General features: G+C 45.3%; 1 protein-coding gene across 1 annotated transcript; it reads right to left on the reverse strand.

Annotated features, from left to right (window-relative positions):
* Positions 1–860: 860 nt before the first annotated feature.
* Positions 861–18,078, reverse strand: LOC308517744 (eukaryotic translation initiation factor 3 subunit C). The gene is made up of 21 exons (XM_081089096.1): positions 17,999–18,078; positions 17,725–17,863; positions 16,011–16,076; positions 15,731–15,920; positions 15,232–15,357; positions 14,994–15,048; positions 14,788–14,891; positions 14,308–14,435; positions 12,698–12,857; positions 12,457–12,560; positions 11,893–12,034; positions 11,349–11,474; positions 11,125–11,218; positions 10,129–10,319; positions 9,664–9,888; positions 4,175–4,538; positions 1,709–1,868; positions 1,561–1,626; positions 1,391–1,478; positions 1,127–1,289; positions 861–1,028 (listed from the first exon to the last, which is right to left on the reverse strand). Exons 2-21 carry the CDS (start codon positions 17,823–17,825, stop codon positions 946–948), a joined length of 2,736 nt encoding a protein of 911 aa, XP_080945222.1. The 5' UTR covers positions 17,826–17,863; positions 17,999–18,078; the 3' UTR covers positions 861–945.
* Between the last annotated feature and the right edge of the window lie 4,217 nt (positions 18,079–22,295).

The raw sequence follows: 22,295 nt of genomic DNA on the forward strand, positions 1-22,295 counted from the left end.
TCAGGAAACTCCTACTACTCTCAGGTTCAACTGGCCAGAAAGTCCAGCTTGTTTCCTATATCCCTCTTCAATCCCTCACCTCTGATCCTAACCATCCTGGCTTTAGATGCTTTTTACTTTCTGATTGGCTCTCTGCCTCCAACTTCATATTTTACAATGCTGCTCCACGACCATTCTTAAAACTGAATCCATTTGTGAATTTTGTTTCCGAAAGTCCAAAGCATTTCCAGTCTTTGTCCTCTACACATACACTTTAATAAAAACCACACTGTCCTCTGCACTTGCTCTCATTCCTTTGCCTACATCAATGCTTCTCAAATATGGTGTATTCTTTTTTAAAAAGCTCCCGATTTACTGTACATCAATACTTTTGAAAACAGTGCACAAATGAGGTAAACAATCACATGCTTCACCATCATGATAATGGCGAAGTTTCTCAGTGCCTATGCTTAACTGTGGTGCCTGTTGTGTCACAGACTAACTGCGGGCCCACCCTGGTCCAAGGACCACACTTCACACAGGTTTAGGCAAACTCTCCTCTTCCTGATGGTGCACCACCACCCATCCACCCGCAAGGACGAGCCATCACTACAGCCTACTCCATTTTGTTTTCTGATATTTATGCCCCCCAGTCATATCCTGCTCAAATAGCCACCACCTTTCCTTCACACCTGTTATAACTTACCACGTTGCTACAATTTTTTGTTAAATGCAAAAGAGCAGCAAGCTCTTTGAAGTCAGAGATATGTACAAGTTATTTCTGCCTTGTGCCTGTCATATGGTAGAAGCTAAGAAATAAAACTAGCATAATGAACTGCCTAAACACCTCTGTGGCGACATGCAGACAAACAGGAACTATAACAAGTTTAAATAGACCTTTAATGACTGGGATGTGGTTTAGGACTTAAAGGTTGTTGAGTGGTCTAGCCACGGGGGCAGAAGTGGTCAGTAGGCTGTCTGAGACTGCTGCTGGCGGTAGCCACCCCGGCGCATGTAGCCTTCGTTTTTGCGGTAGCCATCCTTCTGGTCTGCAGGAGGGAGACGGGAAGGGGAGGGAGTGAATACCAGTGGAGAGACAGGAAGGGAGTCAGGACGCTGGGAGAGCAGAGGGGATGGAACCACTCACCTCGGAAGTAGCCACCATAGGTACCCTGCTTGTGGTCAAACACCCGCTCATTATTTTCCACCAGGCTGCCCAGCTTTTCCGCCAGCTGCAGAGCCAGGTTCTGTTGGGCAGTGGGCTCCGTGCGGTGCATCACCACTGTCTGTGTTGGCTGATCCAAGGAGGCCTGATGGGAATGAGCCAGAGATAGGGACAGGACACAGATCAGTCCCCTCCACTCCAAACTCCCCATGACTCACCTGCCCATTTACCACCCCTGGCCCTTACCATCAACTCCTCATTAATGATCATCTTGCTAATGATGGAGTGTACAGTGGGTAGGTCCAGCTCAAACATGTCAGACAGTGTCTCCATGCTGGGGAGAAAGAAGACAGGGAGCAACTAGGACCTGTGACCACAAAGCTAGGGCCGCTCTGCTTCCTCAGGGCTTATCCTACCTGATGGAGTCATAGACACTGCTGTAGGTGAAGAGGTAGGTCCGTAGTGACTCTTCCTGGATCTTCCTATGGGATAAAGAACAGATCTTCAGGGAAGGAGACCAACCAGTCTTTTATTCCCCACTCACATTTCCCCTCCTCGGCTCACCTAACCAGCATGGTTCGGACTTTGTCAGCCTCAGGGAAAAGGTCCCACACTTTGCCATTCATCTTCTCATTGATTATAAAGCTGTGGCAGGTCTTCCAGTCACCCATCTTCATAGCCTTGGAGGCAGCGACCACATGTTCCCTCATTGATTCAGGGGGGCCTGAAAGGTGGGGAATGAGGCAGGGACTAGGAAAACCGGCACCAGGGTTCTGGCCCCAAGCACTGCTCAAGGAGGATCACAGGCTGGGAGAGCCAACAACCAGCCTGGAGACCTTCCCATTTCTCCACTGAATAGCCATGTGATTGTATAAGTCCTTTACTATCAGAATAGGTTGATTTAGATTTAGACTAAATCAGTCCATGATGTGCTTAGGGAAACCAGTGACCTTCTTGAAAATGTTGATAAATTGCTTTGGGTATCCTTATGTATATTATTCTAGAAAAAGGGTCCATAGTTTTCATCAGATTCTTATAAGGACCCTTGACCTAAAAAAATTAACATCTCAATTGGAATGGTAGTTATCAAACTTCCTTCCTTCTTATACCACCTTCATGATTTTTGCCATATCTACTATATATCACACTGTTATCAGTTTATTTTTCTTTAAAGTGGCTCACTCCTTTTCTTAAAAAAATTTAGCCTTGCCCTAACTGGTTTGGCTCAGTGAATAGAGCATCGGCCTGCAGACTGAAGGGTCCCAGGTTCGATTCTGGTCAAGGGCATGTACCTTGGTTGCGGGCACATACCCAGTAGGGGGTGTGCAGGAGGCAGCTGATCGATGTTTCTCTCTCATCGATGTTTCTAACTCTCTATCCCTCTTCCTTCCTCTCTATAAAAAAATCAATAATAATAATAAAAAATTTAGCCTCACTTTAAATTTAAATTCTGATAAATCATGGGTTTGTTATGCCGATGGACTTTGGCCCCCAAAATAAAGTTGTGAGAAATAAGCCAGGAAGATAGATATGGCAAAAAAGAGGAGCTGGAATTCAGGGTAGACAATAAAGTATAAGAGCTCCAAGACTGGAAATGGAGGGCAGGTGAAGGGAACCATGAGCAGGGCAAAACCTAAAACGGGGACAACAAGCTTAAGCATGTTCACGGCTTAGGCCCAGGTAGAAATGTATGAATAGGGCTAAGTATAAGGAAAGACACACAACCCTTTTGTGTTAGCTTCCACTTGATCACTTCTGAAAATTAGGCAAGGTTAGAGGTTCAAAGGATATTTCTCTACAAACCAAGCAGCAGTGTAGAGCTGAACTAGAAACTGGCTTCTGGCTCCACTGCAGGCACTGACAGAATGGTAGGAACTGCGGTGAACTAGAGAGCACTAAGAGATGCTGGAAACACAGGCTTTCACTGGAAATTTCCAATTAAAGCAAGTATCACCACATAAGCCAAACAAAATCTGCCTAAGGGGCACCTGCACTTCAACAGGACCACACACACAGCCAGCAGAGGACAAATCTATAAAGGGATGCGGCCGTGAACAGTAAGCCTGACTCACTTGCCAAGTCCTTCAACCCCACTGGAAGGACACAATTCAAATTCCTTTCCCAGTGAAATCACAACTCACTCAACTGCTGGATTAATGGATCAGATCTTTCAGAAGTGATCAGAGGGGCCAATGTTAGATTCTGGAATGCCAAGGGTCTAGTTGGTTGGCTAAAAAATAATGCGCATGAAGAGGAATAAAGGTTAGAGAGGCACACATCAGCTATGTTAAAGTTAGGCAAGTCACTTAACTTCCGTGCCTCAATTTTCTGAATCAAGAAAAAGGGGGTAATAATAGTATCTACATTACAGAGTTATTAGTAATAAAGAATAAATTATTTTTACAGTGCCAGGCAGGAAAAAGTACTATAAAATGTAAATTTATATTAAATAAGAAATGCCACTGGAAACAGGTCATGAGTTTTACTTAGTGACTATGGAGACTGAGCTTTACTCTGTAGGCAATGAAGAACCTCTAAAGGTGTGGGGGTGTATAGCATTATAAATGCTATAGAAAGGTAAGGCTGACAAGCAGACTGAAATGAGAGAATAACAGAAAGTAGGGAGCTTAATTTGTAAGACAGAACAATGTATCCTATGGTGAGAGATTAGAGAAACTATTAAGTAAAAAGGATGCCTTAAGGTTCTCTATGAAGATATCATTAAATCAAATAGAATCAAATCATTCCCTTTAGCTTCTCTCAATCCTTTTATTAAAAGTAATCAACGAACAGCCTGGTTGGTCTGCAGGTCACGGTACAATACCCGGTCAGGGCACATGCCCAGGTCGTGGGCTTGATCCCCAGTAGGGAGTGTGCAGAAGGCAGCCGACCAATAATTCTCTCTCATCAGTGATGTTTCCATCTCTCCCTCTCCCTTTCCCTCTCTGAAATAAATAAAAACACTTAAAAAAAAAAGTAATAAAGGAACAAAGAAGTGAAGTTTGTCCCACTACAGAGCCTCATACTCACCCAACAGGGGCTGTCGCTCGCCCACCCGCAGCTGGTGATGGAACTGCTTGCTGATCATGCGTCGGCGGGCATCACTTTCATGGGCGGCCATGTAGGGGATCTCCAGGAGCATGGCAGACACCAGATACACGCACTCCAGCAGCTCCAGGTTGATGTGCAGGTGGAAGGGCACCTGCCGGCGCCGCTCCACCTTTTCCTGCTCCTGGTTGCGCTCCTGGAGGCTGCGCAGCAGCAGACCCTGGCCCAGGAGCTCCTTGGCCCGGCCACTTGACTGGATGTCCAGCAGGGCGTTGTGGGCATCCTTGGTCAGGCCCTGGCGGAAGGCACAGATGCCCAGCTGCACCATGGTGCGGTTGTACAGGATCTGGAGCAAAGGATGATGGATGCACTCAGAGGTGACAGTGATGGGCAAGTCATTCCAAGTTGTTCATTCATTCAACAAATACACAAATACTCAGCAATGACACACTGACGTGGTGAGCACCAGGCAATAGGGTGGGACTGAGAACAAAACAGCCAAGTCACTGCTCCACCACAGAGCTTCCATTTTAGGGATAGGGTGTGGAAAAAGAACCACAATATACAGGTGGGACTCGTGCTAGGGAGGAAAATAAAGCAGAGGAGGAAATTAAGGGAGTTCATGTGGTGGTGGTGGTGGTGGGAGCTCACCATTTTATACAGGATAACTAGGGAAGGCCACATCTTGATGGGAATGTTTAAATAAATACAATAGAAAAAGAGGGAGCAAGTCCTGCAGGTAACTGGGAGAAAAGCATTGTAGAAAAAAGAAAAAGCAAAGGCAAAGGCCATGTGCAAGAGTTGTGCCAGGTGTACTTGAGGAACAGGAATATGAAATGGCCACGGCTGATAAGAAAGATGTGATCATAAACCAGAGGATGAGCAAGCACAGCCATGTAAGCCAGGTTAAAGATTTTAAGATGGAAAACCATGGGAAGGTTTTGAGCGAGTAAGTGATATAATCTGACGTAATTTAATATGGCTACTTTGGCTACTGAATTAAGAATAGCCTTCGGGGGTGGGCTAGAAGTGGTCAATGGGGGGGAAAAAGGGACATATGTAAAAAAAACCCCCAATAGTTTTTTTGTTTGATTGCTTCTTTTTAAAGAGCCTGAAGGTCAGAAGCAGAGAGAGACCAAGATGATGGTGGCTTAGACCAGAGGGTAGCATTGAATGTGATAAGTGGCCAGATAAGGATTTTGAACAGAAATAGCTGGGGAAGCAGATGTATGTGACAGAAAAACAAGAATCATGGATGATGCCAAAGTTTCTGACCTCGGCAACTGAAAAATGGACTTGCCACTAATTAAGGAAAGATTGTAAGCAACACAGACTTTTTAAGGGGGGAAAGACTAAGTATTAATAACAGCAAATACACAGAGGTCAGTATCAGTCATAAACAGATGCAAAGAACCTTAAAAAAATCATTAGTAAACAGAATCTAGCAACATTTAAAAGAGATAATAAATCTTGACCAAGTAGGATATATTTCAGGAATGAAGGCTTCTATAAAAATCTAAAATCATGGCTATTCACCAAATGAACAGAACAAGGGAGAAATTAACTGTGTCATTTCAATAGATGCAGAAAAAGCTTTGGACAAAATTCAGTATCTGTTTTGACAAAAATTCTCATTGAACTTGGATCAATCTGAGAAAGGATATTGACCAAAATACTACAGCTAACATTATACCTAACAACGCATTTCCTAGAACGTATTCCCCTCATTAAGAAGCGCATGACTGTACTAGAGCTAAGTGAATTTAGCAAAATGGTAGGATACACTGGAAGTTAACAATTGAAAAATGATTTTTTTTTAAAAAGTTACATTTACAAAAGCGTCAGATATCACATGATATTCAGGAAAATTTTTTAAAAAGATGTCTAATACTTCCAACATTGCAGAGAGAAACTGAAGAAAATAAATGAAGAGATAACATGTAAGACTGAAAAGTTCAATGTTTACTTAACATGTGAATTTTCCTAAAATTATTTTATAGATTTGATAAAATCCCAGCAGATGTTTTTGTAGAAACTGACAAGCTGACTCTAAAATTTATGTGGAAATGCAAAGATCACAAAATATCCAAATCACTGCAAAAAAAAAAAAAAGTTGGCGGACTCTTATCACTGACTTTGAGAGTTACTCTAAAGGCACAGCAATCAAGACAGTATTATAATGGCATAAAGACAGACAAAAACATGAATGAATGGACCAGAATAGAGAGCCCAGAAATACACTCACACTTAAAGGGTCAAGTAGTATTCCACAAAGGCACCAAAGCAATACAATGGGGATAGACCTTCTCTGACCCTGACTTCACACCATACGCAAAAATCACAGATTTAAATGTGAAAGCTAAAACCATAAGAACTTAAAAAAGAGAGAGAGAGAATATCTTCATGAATTACAAGTAGGCAAAGGTTTCTGTCACTAGGACCCAGAAAATACCATAAACAAAAAAACTACACCAAAAGGAATGGTTAAGAAAATGAATAGGCAAAGCACAAAATGGAAGAAGATTATTTGGAAAACTTTGACCTGATAAAGAACTGGCATCCAGGATATATAAAGAATTCCTACAACTCAATAATAAAAAGACAAACAATCCAATCTTTAAAAGCAATAGGCAAAAGTTGCTCTAGCCAGTTTGGGTCAGTGGTCACAGCGTTAGCTTGTGGACTGAAGGGTCGAGTGTTCAATTCCGGTCAAGGGCACATACCTCCGTTGCAGGCTGGATACTCAGGGCATGTGGGGGTGAGGGGGCAACCCATCGATTTGTCTCGCATCAATGTTTCTCTCCCCTTCCCTTCCACTCTCTTTGAAAATCGATATCCTCGGGTGAGGATTAACAAACAAAAACAGTAAGCAAAAGTCGACCAGACATTTCATGAAAGAAGACAGATAAAGGACAAATCAACAAAAAAATAATCAATTTCAAGAGTTTTTTTGGAAATACAAATGAACACCATGGGATTCCATTACACAACCACCAATATGGCTAAAATTAAAAAAGACCTACAATATAAGACAGTAACAAGGAACACTCACACATTACTGGTAGGAATATGAAATGACATAACCAACCACCTCAGTTTCTAATAAAACTAAACATACACCTACACTATGCTGCAGCAATTTTACTCTTAAGTATTACCCAAGAGAAAACATATATCCACAAAAAGATTTGTACATTAATGTTCACAGAAGCTTCATTCACAAACTGGAAATATACCAGCAATCTATCCAGACAAAAAGAGATCAAGAACTTGTAATTAAAACAGTATGGTTCTGGCATAAAAACAGACATAGATCAATGGAATAGAGAGTCCAGAAATAAACCCACACCTTTGTAGCCAATAAATATTCAACAAAAGAGGCAAGGATATACAATGGGGCTAAAGAGTCTATTCAATAAATGTTGTTGTACAGATACGTGCAAAAAAATGAAACTGCACCACCTTCTTACACCATACACAAGAATAAACTAAAAATGGATTAAAGACTTACATGTAAGACCTGAAACTATAAAAATCCTATAAGAAAATATAGGCAACAAAATCTTGGACATTCCTCTTAGTAATATTTTTTCTGATATATCTTCTTGGGCAAGGGAAACAAAAGACTAAATAAACAAATGGGACTACATCAAATTAAAAAGTTTTTGCACAGCAAAGAAAACCATCAACTAAATGAAAAGTCAATGAATGTGAGAGCATATTCACCAGTTATACATCTAATAAGGGATTAATATCCAAAATTTATAAGAACTCATACAACTCAACATCAAAAAAACAATCCAATTTAAAAGTGGGCAAAGGACCTGAATAGACACTTCTCCAAACAGGACAACCAGATGGCCAATAGCTACGAAAAGATGCTCAACATTCCTAATCATCAGAGAAATTCAAATTAAAACCACAATGAGATATCACCTCATAACTGTCAGAATGGCTACCATCAGTAAATCAACAAGTGTGGGAGAGGATCTGGAAAAAGGGAAACCCAGTGGAGAATGCAGATTGGCGCAGCCACTATGGAAAACAGTATGGAGGTTCCTCAAAAAATTTAAAATGGAACTTCCTTATGATCCAGTGACTCCACTTCTGAGAATATATCCGAAGAAACCCAAAACACTACTTCAAGAGAATATATGCACCCCTATGTTCACTGCAGCCTTATTTACAAAAGTCAAGCTATGAAAGCAGTCCAAGTGTCCATCAATAGACAAGCAGATAAAAAGCTGTGGTACATTTACACAATGAAATATTACTCTGACACAAAAAAGAAAACTTTACCATTTGTGATAGTATGGATGGGCCTAGAAAGTATTAAGTGAAGTAAAATCAGTCAGAGAAAGACAAATACCGTGTGATTTCACTTATAAGTAGAATCTAAAGAACAATATAAACCAATCAACCAACCAACCAATCAGACAGGTACATAGATACAGAGTAGACGGATGATCGCCAGAGGGGAGAGGGATTGGGGAACTGGGTGAAAAGGTGAAGGGATTGATAAATACAGATTGGTAGTTACAAAATAGTCATAAGATGTAAAGTACAGTAGAGGACATATAATCAATAATATTTTAACAACTATGTATGGTGCCAGGTGGCACCAGAATTATCAGGGGAAACACTTTGTACACCTGAAACTAATATAAAAGTAAATTATAATTGAAAAGAAAAAGAAAGAAAAAGAGTAAAAAAGAACAAATGAGCCGAAACCGGTTTGGCTCAGTGGATAGAGTGTTGGCCTGCGGACTGAAAGGTCCCAGGTTCCATTCCGGTCAAGGGCATGTACCTGGGTTGCGGGCACATCCCCAGTAGGAGATGTGCAGGAGGCAGCTGATCGATGTTTCTCTCTCATCGATGTTTCTAACTATCTCTCTCCCTTCCTCTCTGTAAAAACTCAATAAAATACATATAAAAAAAAATTAAAAACAAAACAAATGAAAGTGCTATTTAAAAACCACCATCAGAAAGGTTCACCAAATGTTCACCACATGAATATTAATTATATTAAGCACACATTTAAAGACACAGCTACAACTATCCTCACAATGCAGCCACACACAAAATTATTTAGTTGCTCCACTGTTGTGTCCCAACACATCACACTACATTTGGATCCCTGTCTTCCAATTGGTTTGACAACTTCTTAAAGAGTTCTTTTCACCTTTTTAAACAAGATGATCACCTAATGTTCCGAAGTAGACACATTATAGGAATAATAAATGTTAGTTGAACCCAAATCTCTATCCCACAGGACTCTAATGCTGTTGGACCAGTACAATAAAATGTTAATATGCAGGAGGATCAAAGAATACTGGCAATTGGGAAAGACCAAAGGTTTACTTACATCTGAATCAGCCAAAGTGACTAATTTGATTGAGCCACTCTGCTCCAATAGGGACCTGGCCTGGTCTTCCCTTTGCCACTAAAGCCAGAGCGTCTCCTCATCCTACCTGTACTGGAGGATCTGCGTGCTGAATGTTGTCTTGTAGGTGGCTCATAAGCATGAGGTCACGGGCCTGGTACCAGCGGGAGTGCAGGGCATGATGGTAGATGTGGCAGAGGATGGCGCACGTACGAATTCGGTCTGTGCGGTCTTTGGCATAGATGTACTTGCAAAGTCTCTCCATCAGCAGAGCTGAGTCCTCGCCCTCATTTTCTGCCTGATCTTGGTCAGACTGGGGGGCAGGGGAGCGGGGGTGATGTTATTGTTTGGTGAGGGGAAGGGGAGGTACCAACAAAGACAGTGGCTCTAAATGGCTTCGGCATTAGCAACCAAATATGAGACTCCACCCAGCCTCACCCTAGGAAGTTCCACTTCAGGAAGCTCCCAGGGAAGGAAGGTTTGCCACCAACTCCTGACAGACATGTAGGACAGACTGACGTATCCCTCTCCCGACACTTGGCCAAGCACTCACCTTTGAGGAGCCCTCAGGGAGGGTAAGCTGCCGTTGATGGGCCTTGTAATCAAACTTGTAGTAGGTGTGGAGAATGCGCCTCAAGTAGACACGACAGATTTCCTCAGTGGTCCCCTTCTCTTCCAGGTAGTGCTGCACACGCTCAATGATGGCACACACCTGCGCCTCATCCTTCAGGTGCTCCACATACTCTGGCAGGGAGAGCACCATCCCCAGCTCAGCCAGGCACCCAGGCTTTCTCAGTCACCTGTCCCTGACCAATCCAGTTGCCTATGTATGTTTTCTGCACCCATCAGATCCTGTCTTGGCACACACCACACTCACTTTCTGTTCCTCCTGTTAGCTGTTCTCTTCTGCTAATTCCTCCCCTGATTAACTCCCCCTCCTCCTCATTCCGATCTCACCTCAAATGGCCTCTACCTAAGGATGCTCTGTTCAACCATTATCTAAAGCTGCTACTCTTCGAGGCTCTAGCACAGGTCCCAATTTGAATTTCTAATTCCGAGTTGATATCATCTAAAATTACCTCATTTGTTTATTTGGGGAAAAACAAAGGTTTACTGCTGTCCCCCAGCACTGAATGTGAACTCAATGAGCATGAAGGCATCTAGCTGCCTTGTTCACTGCGACACCCTTGACTCAGTGGGTACATGTGGGCATTCACATTTTACTTTGGAAATGTCCTGTATTTTCCCCACCCCAATGTCCCTGATCCAAGCTAAACAAGCCAAATGGGCAGAGGCCGTACCTCAATGATTCCCAAAGTGTGGTTCCCAGACCAACAGCACCACCTGGAAACATGTTAGAAATGCAAATTTGAGGCCCCACTCAGCCCCACTGAATCAGAACTTATGGGAGAGTGACCCAGTATCTCAGGCCCTCCAGAGTGAATGCTCTGGGGAAAAAACTGGCTTTCCAAATGCTCGTTTAGTATAATCCTTAGTTTTAGTCCTTGCACATTTCCTCTCACTGATGTCCATGCTTGCTCAGGCTCACCTTGGGAGTGAGGGTCAGTATTTTGCATTATTTTGGTAAATTCTTCATCCATCCGTTCCACCAGAGTTAGGATACAGCCACGGACACGCAGTGGCTGAAAAGATAAAGGAGTAGTAAACCAACCAGCCCATACCTCAGTCCAAACTTAATCGTTATTTCCATCAAGCTTTCTCAAAGCAGACAACATACACATCTCCAATTGGCCTGCCAATTCCTCTCTTTACCTGGTCAACATTATGCAGGTTCTCACTCTCTTCCAGAATGTTCTCTCCAACAAAGATGTTAGGGTTTGCAAACAGGATGTCCATCAGCTCATTGATGCAATCCAGGCACTTCTGCCACATCTCAGGCTGCCAAGAGATCAGATGGCAGTCAGAGGTGTGCAGGGGGAATGAGGAGGTGCCTCCCAAAAGCCCCTTCACCAGAACACACAGAGCCTTCAACTACTAAGACTGTTTCCACAGCCCTTGAGGTTTTAAAATATATTTTTATTGATTTCAGAGAGGAAGTGAGAGGGAGAGAGAGATAAACATCAAAGATGAGAATCATTGATTGGCTGCCTCCTGCATGCCCCCCACCGGGGATCGAGCCTGCAACCCAGGCATGTGCCCTTACCTGGAATTGAACCCGGGACCCTTTAGTCCACAGGCTGACGCTCTATCCACTGAGCCAAAGCAGCTAGGGCCACAGCCCTTGAGTTTTAAGACACTAGGCACCTTCCCCTAACCCACCAGCTCAGCCTTGAATGCTCCTCTTTATTGCCCTCACCTTCATGTATGTAGCCAGGTTGGGGTTGTAGTCATAGAGAGAGGCGATGATATTGAACTTGATCTTAATGGCGACACCCTCCCCAAGATTGTTTTCAGAAGCGATCTGAACCAGCAGCTGTAGCAGCTCAATCTGGGATGCACTAGAACATGATCCAGAACATGGTGAGGCATCAAAGACAAGTCAAAAATCTCATCCTGTCATACAGCATGCTTCCTTTGCACAAGTAAGGCAGCCTCATTCCCAATACCCCCATCCTCACTCCTATATACTTGCTTCTCCTTTTTTAAATTTCAAACAGAAACAGCACTGATGCTAACAAGCTATCATCCTCTTTAGTCACTGAGTGACTAAAGAAGGTGAGCATTATTCCCATTTTATAGATGGGGAACAGTCCTAAGAGGACAAGTGATTGACTTAAGGTCAAAGGGAGAGTAAACAGCAGAAAATGGACTGGGATGGTTTATGAAGACCATTCCTTCTATGGAGCCACACACACACATCTTCCCAAAACAGGCTCAACCTCCACCCTGCAGTCCCACAACCCGGATCCACGAATCTCACCGATCAGTTCCTTTCTTGCCGCGTGCCTGCAGAATCTCATTCAGTTTCTTGATGACAACAGCATGGGTGATCTCAGTGCCCTTGGCAAACATTTTTGGTTTCTCCTAGGCAACACAGATCCTGTCATGTGCAAGCCAACAGGAATTCGTTCCTGCCTTAACTTTTCTCCCAACCCAATCAGACTGGGCCTGTATGCTCTTCCAAACTGTTTCCCAACTCATTTTAATTCTAAAATTCTCACCTTAACGAGGGGCACTCCACCTCGGACCCTTTCCCACTCCCCGCCTTCATTGTCCTCCTCCTCCTCATCCAAGCGCTTAGATTTCCTATCGTGCTTCTTCTTGGCTTTGTCCTCCCGTTTCTTCTCAGCAGCCTTCTTGTCCTCCTCTGTGGCTGGGGCTCTGCCGGGAGACACAGGAAATGAGAGACCAGTCCCCTTCTCCTTAAGGCTTCTTCCTACCACGAAGTTTCTTTCCTCTGTAGAGTCCTGCATCCAAGCTACACTCTACAAGAATGACCTGAAGTTAACCATAACCACAACAAGGACCACTAAGCACTGAATTTGCTGGATGACTTTCCAAGGTATGTCACCATTTTACACCCACTGAGAGACTCTTATGAAGGGAACAATATGGCCTGTTCTAATAAGGCGGAGGTAACCAGGCCGCTGCAGACACAGAAATAGCCTGTCATGTTGCTCCACTGCTAATCTCTAAGGTTTCCCAGAGAATCCTTAAGAAATACAGTTGTTCTCTGATACTAACTGCTCTGTCCACACTGACCTGGGAACAAATTTTAAGTTGATTAGTTGGTGGCTAGTAAAAAGACTTTCCTAAGTTTCTTTTTTTGAAAAAAATATATTTTATTGATTTTCTACAGAGATGAAGGGACAGGGATTGAGAGTTAGAAACATCGATAAGAGAGAAACATCAATCACCTGCCTCCTGCACACTCCCTACTGGGTATGTGCCCGCAACCAAGGTACATGCCCTTGACTGGAATTGAACCTAGGACCCTTAAGACCGCAGGCCAACGCTCTATCCACTGAGCCAAACCGGTTAGGGCAATGCCAACTTTTAAAAGCAGAAAAGCCAACACAAAAAGCAGCAATAGTTCTGCCGACTAAAAGAGCAGTGTTGCTCAGTGGTTGAGTGTCGACTCATGAACCCTGAGGTCATGGCTTGACTCCAGTCAGGGCACATGCCAGGGTTGCAGGCTCCATCTCCAATAGGGTAAGTGCACGAAGCAGCTGATCAATGAGTGTTAAGTAACTTACCCAAAGTTGTACAGCTACTAAATAAAAGACTAAGTTTTCCCATTCTATGACTGTCCCAGGAAAATTTGGGAAGGCTTGCTATATACTAAGAAGTACTACGGTATACACTAAGATCTCTGAAATAAAGATAATAATAGCTACCATCACTAAGAGCTCCCATTCAATACTGGGCTAAGCCATTTCTCTATATCACCTCTCTATTCTTGCAGCTATCCTTGAGATGGGGTTAAATACCATCCCATTTTACAGATGAGGAAACCAGAGACGGAAAATGCTCTATAACTTGTCCAGCATTGCACAATGAATCAGTGCCAAACTGAGATTTACACTCAGTCCACGTGTAGTGAATAATGTCATCGTTAAATATTTGGACTCTGGAGCTTTCAAACCCAATCCTCAGGACACATTAGCTTTGTGAGCTTAGCCAACTAGTGTACTAGACTCTGAGATCCCTTTGTGAAAAGGGAGCAGTTGGCATCTACAACCTGAAAGGACTCCATGGAAGAAGCAACCACCTTCAAGACGATTAAAGGTGTCCTACTCTTCCCACTGTAGCGAGGTACCACGTCTCTTACTTTTTAAGGAATCTTGAGGCCAGCACGGTCTGTTTCCCTTCCTCCTCCTCTGAGTCTGAGTCAGAAGATGTTGAACCCGTGTCCCACTCTTCATCCTCTTCTGAATCTTCTGAGTCCTCATCTTCATCCTTGGAGGGAAAAAGGATCAGTAGAGACAAGATGGGGAGACTGACGACTCTCTCTGCTCCCGTAACACACGTTTCAGAGGCTTACAGATCAGAACAAGAGTGGTTCTTCATGGAATCAGGACATTAAGAGCTAGACTAGACCACCAGGGCCAGAGAGTAGTGACTTGCCCCAGAGTCCAGTTTTCCATATTCTAGTGCACTCAGTGCTCTGATCCAAGAGGAAGTCTGTTCCCAAACCACACTCCACTAAACCAACCCCTCCTCACCCTCGGGTTCTATGAGTCTTTTCTTCCCCCAAGAATGGCCCATGGGAAGCAAATCACCCCTCATTATATATAACCCTGGCTCTGACCTCCATCTTTTTGAGGAACTTGCGACTCTCCCCAGAAGGAGCTTCTGATTTCTTCTTCAAGAAAGCCGCAGCACTGACTCCGTCCTCATCCCCATCTGAAGAGCCTGGTGGGAAGAGCAAGGCTGAAGGACAACCAAGAAACCAGGCCAAGGGACCCACTAACTTTAGACTTCCTAGCCATCTGCAATAAGGGTATTCTCTCTCACCTTCTGAATCCTCCTCATTCTTCTCAGCATCTTCATCTGCAGACTGCTCAGGGTTCTTTAAAGAGGGGAATAAATGAGAAAGTCATTAAGGATGCCTACCAACCACCACACCATACTACCCCCCACCCTAGAGTTTTGTCATGACTCCTTCTGTCACATCTCCCATGCGCAAATGTTTTGTCTCAGTCATGAGGTCACTGTCCCCACAGTTCAAAGAGTCTGCGCCTAGCACCCCCACCTGCTTATAATTTGTAATATGGGACTCAAAATCTCGGTTATATTTTCGGATCTTCTGGCGCAGAGTGCTCAAGGCCTTGGCGTTGTTCTTGTTCATCTTCTTCTTTCCTTCCTTATCTTCCCATAGCTAAAGGAACGAAGAGAGAAGAAAGGAATCTGAGACTAAATAGTACTTCCTAAATTTCAGGCTTTACCACCATTTTTTAGTCTATCTGCGCACCATCCGTACTACTTACTACACCTGTTATTTTTAAAAGACCTTTTACATATCACCACTAAAAGTACAAAACCACAAATAAGAGATAATGTAAAAATAAATACAATTAAAATTCTCGGCTAAAAAAGGTTCTTCTCTTCACTCTATCCCCTTATTCCCTGTGTTCTGAGAAACACTGTATATAAGGCAAACCACCAAGAGGGGATCTGATCCCTGAAGTGGGTTAGAAGCAGGCCCCAGGTTCACATTCCCTTTTGGATCCCCTTACCCACAGGAGTCACACCTCATTAAGATAGTCCTCCAGATCAGCCAGGATGCGGATATAGAACCGGGGGACACCTTCCTTGTCCACAATGCTTTTAGCCTTCCCATACGCCTTTCCCAGGAGCTCAAATTCTTCCAGGCACTTGGTGACATCCCGAATTTTCATGGCATTACGGATGGTCCGGATAAGGTTGGTCAACTCCTCAAACCTGGGTTGGGAGACCAACAGCATATTGGACACATTCACCAACACCAACCATCCAAGTTGCCACTGCTCCAGAGGCTCCCCATGGCCTCACCTCTTGTCCTTGGCACTTCGAACCACTCTCTTGGTATCTTCTTCATCTTCACTCAGCAACAATGGCCTGAAGGAACAGAGACCGTTAATCGCCCTTTCTATTTCCGGTGTTTCCAAGTGAGCCCTACTTCTCTTCTCAGATGGGGAAGATAGAATTGAGTAACTTAGGCCATTGGTACCACACTCACCCTACTTGATCCTGCCTCTTCATAGCCTCCTCATATACGACTCAATCTTTTTTTTTTTTTTTAAATACATTTTATTGATTTTTTTACAGAGAGGAAGGGAGAGAGATAGAGAGTTAGAAACATCGATGAGAGAGAAACATCGATCAGCCGCCTCCTGCACATCTCCTAGTGGGGATGTGCCCGTAACCCAGGTACATGCCCCTGACCGGAATCGAACCTGGGACCTTTCAGTCCGCAGGCCGACGCTCTAGCCACTGAGTCAAACCGGTTTCGGCGATACGCCTCAATCTTTTAAGCCTACTTCAAGTAAGGCTTTTTGCCAAATGTTGTGGAGCACACACAGATCTCCATCCTCTCAAAAGTGAACAACGGGGCGTGTGCACTATGCCACGAAACTCACTACGTGAAGACAGGCACTAAGAAGTACTGAAAGAAGCTGAGAAAGCGGCCCTGTAGCTAGAATGAATGGGCAAGTGCTCAGGGAGGTGGTACCTGAACTAGGTCCTAGAAAACAATGTGTCCCAGAGTGTCAGAGGCCAAGGACAAAGAAAGTCTCAGTGGCTTTAACACCTCCACTGCCAGGATTTTTCTTTTCTTAAATTTTTAAATTGATTTCAGAGAGGGAGGGAGAGGGAGATAGGAACACTGATGAGAGAAAAATCATTGATCGGCTGCCTCCTGCACAGCCCCCACTGGGGATCGAGCCCCAACCCAGGCATGTGCCCTGGGCCGGAATCGAACCTGGGACCCTTCAGTCCGCAGGCCGACGCTCTATCCACTGAGCCAAACCGGTTTCGGCTGTTTTTCTTATTGACTTGAGAGAAACATCGATTTGTTGCTCCCCCTATTCATGCATTCATTGGTTCACCTGACCTGGGATCAAATCCGCAACCTTGGTGAATCAGGAGGAGGCTCTAACCAGCTGAGCGCTCCCACCAGAGCCTTCCAACATGTATTTTTAAACAGTAGACAGTCATGTGGCAAAAATGATGATGGTGCCGTGGCGTGTGACAGCAAGCTGAGAAACACCACGCCACTGTTTCAAAGGGTGAAAAGAGTTTTAATCTGCAGGACGGGGAAGGACGTTTAAGCGGAGGTAAACACCAGGAATACAACAGGTGTTTTAAGTCCCCGCCCGCAGCGCCAGGTGGCTGGGCTTCAGAGCCGCAGCAAGGTGCCTTTTGGGGTCCGATGCCGAACAGAGGAGGGGCGGCTGGGGGTGCACCAAGGCTGTGGACACGGAGGCCAGTGAGGAAGCTGATGCAACAGGCCCGGCCGGCGGGAAACCTCTCGGACACCCCTGGTCTCCGGTGGGTTCCCCGCTCACGGAGCCCTAAACGCGAAGGCTGTCCCTCCAATGCCGTTCCGGCGCCTTAAACTCTCAGCATCCTCAGAACCCGCTTTCGCCGCCTCCCAGGGAACCTCCCGCTCCCCCCTCCTTTCTCCCCCATCCCGCACGCACGGCCTCCCCACGCCCGCGAACCCGCGCTTCCCGAGTGGGCACACGACGCAAGCCCTGCCACTCACTGTTTGCCGTAGTTGCCCCCGACAGGTTTGGTGACGAGCTCCTCCCCGGACAGGGACGACTCGGACTCGCTGTCCGAACCGGTGGTAAAAAACCGCGACATGGCGACGGCGCTGAGGGCTGCGGCGGGCGCGGCCGGACCTGCGGGAGAGCCGGAGTGACGCGCCGCGAGCAGGGGCCCGAGCCGCCGCCTCCCGGCCGCTACCCAGCACCGCCCCTGCGCGTACCCCGACCCGGGCCCTCCTTCTTGAAACACGCGGACCAAGAAATACCTACCGGCTGGGCCTGCGAGTCACACCGCGAAACAGCGGAAACGCGGAGAGGAAAGAGGGCGGCACTGACGTCACTTCCGGGGCGCCGGCAAACGATACCCGGCAACTACAACTCCCAATGGCCTTCGCGCCGCACAGGGGGCGGGGACAGGCCCGATGCGCCCTGGGAAGGAAGTACGGCACCTCTACATGCCCTGATGGGGCGGCGCGTTGTCATCCTTTATCACTCACAGATTTCGAGCATCACGCCTCACCTGTGGAATCAGGGTCTCAGGGCCAAGAGTTTACTTTTTAAAAACGTGCACGTACCCGGCCGGCGTGGCTCAGTGGTTGAGCGTCAGCCTATAATAAACTCGGAGATCGCGGTTCGATTCTGGTCAGGGCACAGTAGGGGGCGTGCAGGAGGCATCGGATCAATGGTTCTCTTTCATCACTGAGGTTTCTCCCTCTCCCTCTCCCTCTCTCTGAAATCAATAAAAAATATTTTTTCAAAAAGTGCACGTGATGCTGATGAGCTGCTGTGTTTTGGAACTAGAGCAAACTTCGTCGGTCAGACTTTGAATTCAAATACCAGCTTGGTCACTTGTTAATGTTTGAAGTTAGGCAAATTTCCTAACCTCTCTATGCTTCAGTCTACCCAAGCTGTAAAATGACAAAAATGACACTGACTTCATAGGGTGTTATGAGAATTAAATGCCTTAGTATATATGAAGCATTTAGGACAGTGCCTTGTACAAAATAAACATGTAGTAAGTAATTCCACAAATACTTGTTTACTGAGCATTTGTTATGAACCAGCAGTGTCCTAGGCACTGGATGCAGCAGTGAACAAAATAGAAAAGGACCCTAATTTCACAAGGAATTTATATTATAGTGGACTGGTCAATTAACAAGTGAACAGATAATTTTAGATTGTGATAGCACCATAAAGAGATTAAAGTGACTGGTTAGAGTGATTGGTTAGGAAGATTCTTTTGATTAGGAAGGTCAGGACCTCTGAAAAGGTGACAGTTCAGCTGAGATGCACATGATAGGAAGGAGGGAGCCATACAGAAGGTCATCTAGGGAAAGAACGTTCTCAGCTCCCAGCCAAGGGGAGCCGCAAGTGTGAAGGCCCTCAAGCAGGAGGGAGCTGGGCCAGGTCCGAGAAATAAAAGAGGCGGTCTGTGTGCTATCAGCAAAGTGAGCAAGACATTAATAGTACAGAAGTAGACAATTCTAGATCATACAGGTCCTTGTAGGCCTATGGATTTAAATCCAGGTGGGTTGGAGAAACCACCAGCAGGGGTTTTAGCAGCACAGAGACTGTTTTACATTTTTTAAAGGTGGTTTCATTCATTCAGCATTTGCTGCTGTCTGGGCCTGTGTTCAGCACTGGAGCCACAATGCCCCGCTGAAGGAAAAGTGGGGATTAGCAGGTTGAGGGGAAAGATGGGGGCAACTTGAGGTTGAGAAAACAGTATGAACAAAATCCGGGGGACAGGAAAACTCAGGGCATAGTCAATGGCTGGTATATTGGGGCTAGAATATGGCAGGGCCTTTATATACATCCTGGCCTGTAAACCCTGTTCTCATTCCTCCCTTCCTCTTTCTCCTCCCCCGCTTTCTTCCTCTCCTTTCCTCCCTCCCTCTCTCCCTAACGATCCACTTGATTCTGAAATCATCCTCCTCACCTCCTAAAACAGAAATGAAACACACTGACATTGCCAAGGGAGCCAGAAGTAAAGGGTAAGGCAGGATGAGTGAGACAAAGATCACCATCACTAAACATGAAGAAATGCAAATTCATACTAAAGCTAAGCTACTGATTTTACAGGGATTTCCCGTTACTCTCAAGACCCTGATCACTTGCAAAAGAAAAATCATATCAAACTCTCTGTTTTTTACCAATCCTTTACTAAGTCATTATGAAAAATTTAAATTTAACAGAAAGGAGGCTTTTTTAGTAAACCTTTTATGAAAAATGTAACATAGGTAAGTGACAGATCATAAGTACACAGCTTGATGAGTAGTAACAAAGCTAGCACACCTGTGTAACCAGTGCCGGTCAGGGCACATACAGGAATCAACCAATGAATGCATTAATAAGTGGAACAACAAAATTGATATTTCTCTCTCTCTCTCTCTCTCTCTCTCTCTCTCTCTCTCTCTCTCTCTCTCCTTCTCTCCCTCTTCTTTTCTCTCTCTAAAATCAATCAATAAAAAAAATCTTTACAACAATCCTGTGAGGCAGGTACGATTGTCCCAACTTTAGAGAAAAGGATGTTGACATCCTAAGAGGTCAAATGACTTGCTCAAGTTTACATTGCTAGCCTGTTTTCCAACCCGGACATGATCTCCCAGCCAAGTAAACCATGGAGAGCTTTGCTCTTTTAGAGCTCTACCCGAACAATTTTTGAGTTGCCACAACTTGGTCTTGTGAGTAGGATGGATCGAATGAGGGCAGCAGAGTAAAGAGAACCTGAGAATGTCTTCCTTTCTAAGCATAACTAGGCTGCATAACTGGAGCCAAGCAAAACATGGGTGTTTTCTTTTGTGTGTGTGTGTGTGTTTTTAAAAAATATATATTTTTATTGATTACAGAGAGGGAGGGGGAGGAGAAAAGAGACAGAACCATCAATGATGAGAGAGAATTATTGATTGGTTGCCTCCTGCATGCCCCTACTGGGGATCAAGCCGGCAACCCAGGCACGTGCCCTTGGCTAGAATCTAACCGGGGACCCTTCAGTCCGCAGGCCGATGCTCTATCCACTGAGCCAAACCAGCCAGGGCTTTCTTGTGTGTTTTTTAGGACAATAAGCACCTTTATGACATGGGCTAAGATAGGAGGGAGGGCGTTTGTTTGCCTTTCAGGGCCTGGTTTCCCTCAGCCAGAGCTCCAGTTCCTTGCCCTCCAGCAGAGAGTCAGCTACTGGGCCACACTGGCCCGTTCTCGAGAGAAGCACGTAGGACGCTTGCCCTGCTGGACCTGCTCCTCGAGAAGCCTGCTGATTTTGGCATTCTTTCTGCTTTCATCCTACTTTTTCTGAATTTTCTTTGAACATTTTTTGTTTAAAATCTCTTCCTCCTCAGGGGTTGGCTTGGCCCAGGGTCAGTGCCTAGTGCAGTGATGGCGAACCTATGACACGCGTGTCAGAGGTGACACGCAAACTCATTATTTTGGTTGATTTTTCTTTGTTAAATGGCATTTAACTATATACAATAAATATCAAAAATATACAACTTTGTTTTACTATGGTTGCAAATATCAAAAAATTTCTATATGTGACACGGCACCAGAGTTAAGTTAGGGTTTTTCCAAATGCTGACCCGCCGAGCTCAAAAGGTTCGCCACCACCGGCCCAGTGGGACCCTGCTACTGCGGCTCGGTGCGCTGTCGGTGAGCAGGAGGCGGCTCTCTTCTAGGGTCTAGGTGTGCACCGGTTCGCGGCTGGGTGAACGGTCGACAACATCAGTGATCCTGTGTTGCCCGTACAACACTCGGAGCCCCGGAAGAAGTTGTCCACGTCCAGCCTCAAGGCTGGGTACTTCTTGTTGCCCCCTCCACTCGGACTGTGCGCGCCTCGGGGCAACCCCAGTGCTGGCCGCAGGGCACCCCAGCTCATGTTTTCGCTTCTGTGGTGGGTCGTTCTCCTGCTCTGAGAGATGCCCATGGCTTGGCGCCACCTGTGAAAAACAGCTCATGGGTGTTTTTTTATTGATTTATTAAATATGTTTTTTTACTGATGTCAGAGAGAGGAAAAGGGCAAGAGAGAGAGATAGGAACATCAATGATGAGAGAGAGTCATTGACATCGGCTGTCTCCTGCCCGCCTCCTACTCGGGATTGAGCCTGCAACCCAGACATGTGCCCTGACCGGGGACCGTGACCTCCTAGTCCATGGGTCCACGCTCAGCTGTGGAGCCACACGGGAAGGGCAGAGCATGGGTGTGTTAAATGGGTGAGTTTAGCTAAGGCCTGGGTTTTAATGGGTCCTTAACGGTCCAGAGCAGGAAGTACACCCTGGAGGAGCTTTGATCAGTCTGGTGTGGCCAGTTCATGTGGGCGTCCCATTTCCCTTACAGGTTGCTTCTCTGCAAGTGCCTGTAATCATGCGACCAACGAGCAGCACGCTGATGGTCATTATGGCGTTTAAGTAGCAATTCCAAAAGCATAAAGGCATTTGAAACTCATGGCAGACTTCAGGTGGGCGGGAGGAGCAGATATTACTAACCTCATTTTACAGGTGAGAAAACCAGGACTGTGAAAGGGCAGGTGATGGCCGCGCTAGCCTCAGAGTGAGGCCCTGAAAGCCGGTCCTC

Source organism: Myotis nattereri (assembly GCF_964212035.1).
Source record: "Myotis nattereri genome assembly, chromosome: 4".
Lineage (NCBI taxonomy): Eukaryota > Metazoa > Chordata > Mammalia > Chiroptera > Vespertilionidae > Myotis > Myotis nattereri.